The 2,707-nt window shown below is 36.5% G+C and overlaps 1 protein-coding gene across 1 annotated transcript in view; it reads left to right on the forward strand.

Moving 5' to 3' along the window:
* LOC107666002 (voltage-dependent calcium channel subunit alpha-2/delta-2-like) overlaps positions 1-2,707 on the forward strand; it is a 256,052-nt gene that overhangs the window by 233,896 nt on the left and 19,449 nt on the right. Inside the window, exons 15-16 of the mRNA XM_016457092.1 lie at positions 501-590; positions 1,959-2,024. Of these exons, the coding sequence (XP_016312578.1) occupies positions 501-590; positions 1,959-2,024 (156 nt within the window). The remainder of the gene's footprint in view (positions 1-500; positions 591-1,958; positions 2,025-2,707) is intronic.

The following is a 2,707-nucleotide window of genomic DNA, read 5'->3' on the forward strand; positions in this document are numbered from 1 at the left end:
TCTTTCAGTTTTGTAGAGGTTCACTTCTTTGAATGATTAACCTCCCAAAGAGTGTTGTGTTGAAAACAGAATTGTCATTTATAAATGTGTGCTTACGGCGACCCAACAAGTGCCGTCCTGTGGCAGCCCACCCTACCCCTCCAGAGCGAGAATGTGCTTTCTAGCAGCTGTAATATGCTTTAATAGCTGCTTTATGATGATTTGTTACGGCTGGAAGTGCCTCTGTGCAGCTGGCTTTACTGGCCCCTCGAGCGGACGCTTTTAACAGCGTGCTTTATGTAATGGAGCGGCGAGTCGAAGTCGTTTGCTTTATGACAGAGGGAGGTGTGGACTCCTGCCTTTAGTGTCGCACTTTCAGAGCTCAGAGTGTTATTAGTCGTAACCTGTTGAGAATGGATCGTTTCGATTGGTGCTCCTGGTCGTGTTTGTTGTAAAACTGAGTTGCACTACAGTTCTTGTGATATGTGTGTTGAATTCTTTGTGTGTTTTTTTGTTATCAGGAGTATTTGGATGTTCTTGGACGGCCAATGGTGCTGGCAGGTGAACGGGCTAAACAAGTGCAGTGGACCAATGTTTACCAGGATGCTCTGGTATGGAAGATTTCCATCATCAACATCATCATCAACTCAAAATTGCACTGTATAATTTCGATCAGCCTGCACAGAATCTGAGCCCACTTGAATTGAGTGTTTGTTTATGAATTGCTTGTGTTTATCTTGCAGAAAAATGCTGTTAAATGAAACATCTATTTTAATATCGTAATCAATAGTAGATATTAATATTTCTATGACCTTACTCGAGAACCCCTGATTAAAGGGGCGTTTACACAACAGCATTTTCAACTAAAAACAAACACTTTTTTATGCATTTTGGACGTTCATTTACACAACAACGGCTCACGTTTTTGAAAACTATACTGTTTTATTAAAATTCTGATGCCGTATGCATATTGCGTGTCTGTAGGTATGTGCACATGTGCGCAGTGTTTTTTTATGAAGTGACATTGCCAACTTCTGGCCTGGCATTCATAATACAGCATTTTTAGTCGTTTCTATGGAATCTGTGTTAACGGGGACTGTTTTGACATTCAAAACGTTTCTCTTTTTAGTACAACATTGTTGTATAAACATACCCTTAGGTTACACATCTCTGGATGAAATATAGCTTAGAATAGGAATCGTTGCACACTTTTAGTCTGAGAACTGCAAAATAGCATATTGACAATAAAAAGTTGGATTTTATTGCATTTCTGTTGCACAGCAGGCTGTCTAATTCACAAATAAATCCACTGATTGGTGTGATTCTTTCGAATGATTCACCTATTAGTGACTCAATCGGAATAGAACAGTCTGAATCAGTCAGTTGACTCACTTTCTGAGTGAATCAGCTTGGATGACTCACTCACTGAATGACTTAGGTGTTATGTTAAGTCTGAGACATAAACTTTTTAAGATAAATGTTCATTTGTAAGCTTAGTAAAACTTTATTTTAAGTCTACTTACTGACTGGTTGGACATAGTGTACTTAAATATACATATGCACAACAGAGTTCTATTAAAATAAGTGTTTTGTTTATAAACTGTTGAAGAAATGCTATTAGTTATTGTTTAGCGCGTTAGGGGTTTACTGCACCCCGCTGCAAGAACTGCATCCTTAGGAAACACTGAAACACACATTGATTTGAGACTGAGAAACCGTTTCAGATTGGATTGTTAGTGGCGGCCACTGACTGTGATATTGTTCATTCTTTGTTTTCTTCCCAGAATGCACAAATTTGAATCTCCACAGCTAGTTTGCTTTGTCATTGACCATATAATTTTACTACGAGTTGGACGGCGGTTTTTTTATGTGGCAGCCTTTTATTCATGTGTGCAGTGTACTGTGAACTTCCTTTAGTTCACAGCCATAAAAACAAACATTTTATATGGCAGTGTATGTTTTTGTTTTGTTTTTTACAGGGTTTGGGGCTCGTCATTACCGGCACAATGCCAGTCTTCAATCTCACCACTGACGGAGACTCTAAAGTAAGTCATGAGAAGAGTCCTGTAAATGAACAACTAGTCATTTGTTTCTCGTACCCCCGCAGGATGATACAAATGATGCATTATGGAGTTTTACATTATTAGTGTGATGATCACATTCCAGTTCTAATTCTTAGCATGTTCTCTAACTGACATTGACAAACAGTTTGAGAGCGGTATGTTTCACAATCGTGTTGAGTGCATATTGAATAGGGCTTGACTTTGAAGATGCACAAGAGAGTTTGAGTGTGATTCAAAGTTCAGTTTGAAGTTTAATATCATAAATAGTGCATGCAGTTTTATTTGAACACTTGAACAATACTGCAGTTCAACTGTATGAATGTTTAGTTATACAATCACATTTATCAGGCAAACCAATTCACAAACCGTCTAAAAGGTTTAAATTAACTTTTTTGTTGAACAGTATATTTCAGCATATATGTTTAATCATTTTTTCAGAATTTGGACAATTTCTGTACATAAATATTTTGATTATTTTGTTTTTTTAATCAAAATAAAATAATTATAGTATTTAGTATTTTACATTTGGCCACCTTCTTGTTGTCAAATGTTAACAAAATATGTCCATAATTAGCGTGCTGATCTAAATATTTTTTTGATTATTTACAAAATTTTGGTTTTATATATATATATATATATATATATGTGTGTGTGTGTGGGTGTGG

The sequence above is a fragment of the Sinocyclocheilus anshuiensis genome, unplaced genomic scaffold, assembly GCF_001515605.1.
Source record: "Sinocyclocheilus anshuiensis isolate Anshui unplaced genomic scaffold, SAMN03320099.WGS_v1.1 scaffold447, whole genome shotgun sequence".
NCBI classification, from domain to species: domain Eukaryota; kingdom Metazoa; phylum Chordata; class Actinopteri; order Cypriniformes; family Cyprinidae; genus Sinocyclocheilus; species Sinocyclocheilus anshuiensis.